Consider the following 640-nt stretch of genomic DNA (forward strand, 5'->3'; position numbering starts at 1 on the left):
GCCCCCGCCCCGCCCCGTGCTACTGGCCCCGCCCTGCGGACCGCCCCCGCCGCCCCGCCCCCCTCAGCGGCTCATTCCGAAGTTTACTGCGCTACGCGCGGACGGGGTCGGGGCTGGCTCGCCGCCTCGCCAACCCGGCCGCGCCCCCGGCCCGCGCCCTCTGTCTGTGCCAACCCCGCAGTGCATTTAGCGGTTCCCCGTACCAGGACGCCGTCGTCGCTGCCGGGAGAATCGGGGTCGAAGCCGCAGCGGGAATCGGCGCCGAGTGGGTTGGGGGCGCGGACCGGGGCGGCGGTGCTGGCCCAGGTCCAGGCTCGGTCCCGGTGACAGCGCCGCCTGTGCTATGCCCGCCCGGACGCCGCCGGACTCCAGAGCGAGGTGAGAAGCGGAGATGCGCGCCTACTACGCGCCCCGGACCCCTCTGAACTTGGGCGATGCGGGCGGGGAGCCCCTAGGGCTCCCGCAGCCCTTTGCCTCAGTCGTGGGGGGTGGGGCTGCCAGCCTCTGCCGGAGGGAGGGGGCGGGCGGGGGCGGGGGGCGCATTTGTCTCTAATAAGGAGAGACAAAGACATCCCAGCGGCCGCTGCTGTTCCCGCAGCTCCGCTCCGCCCGGGGCGGGGCGGGGGCGGTGTTCCTGGGC

General features: G+C 75.0%; 1 protein-coding gene across 1 annotated transcript in view; it reads left to right on the forward strand.

Annotated features, from left to right (window-relative positions):
* The first annotated feature begins 391 nt into the window (after window positions 1-391).
* Window positions 392-640, forward strand: part of Cacna1h (calcium voltage-gated channel subunit alpha1 H) — a 59,671-nt gene continuing 59,422 nt past the window's right edge. Inside the window, exon 1 of the mRNA XM_008856259.2 lies at window positions 392-488. Within this exon, the coding sequence (XP_008854481.2) occupies window positions 392-488 (97 nt within the window). The remainder of the gene's footprint in view (window positions 489-640) is intronic.

The sequence above is a fragment of the Nannospalax galili genome, unplaced genomic scaffold (assembly GCF_000622305.1).
Source record: "Nannospalax galili isolate Female #2095 unplaced genomic scaffold, S.galili_v1.0 scaffold668, whole genome shotgun sequence".
NCBI lineage: Eukaryota > Metazoa > Chordata > Mammalia > Rodentia > Spalacidae > Nannospalax > Nannospalax galili.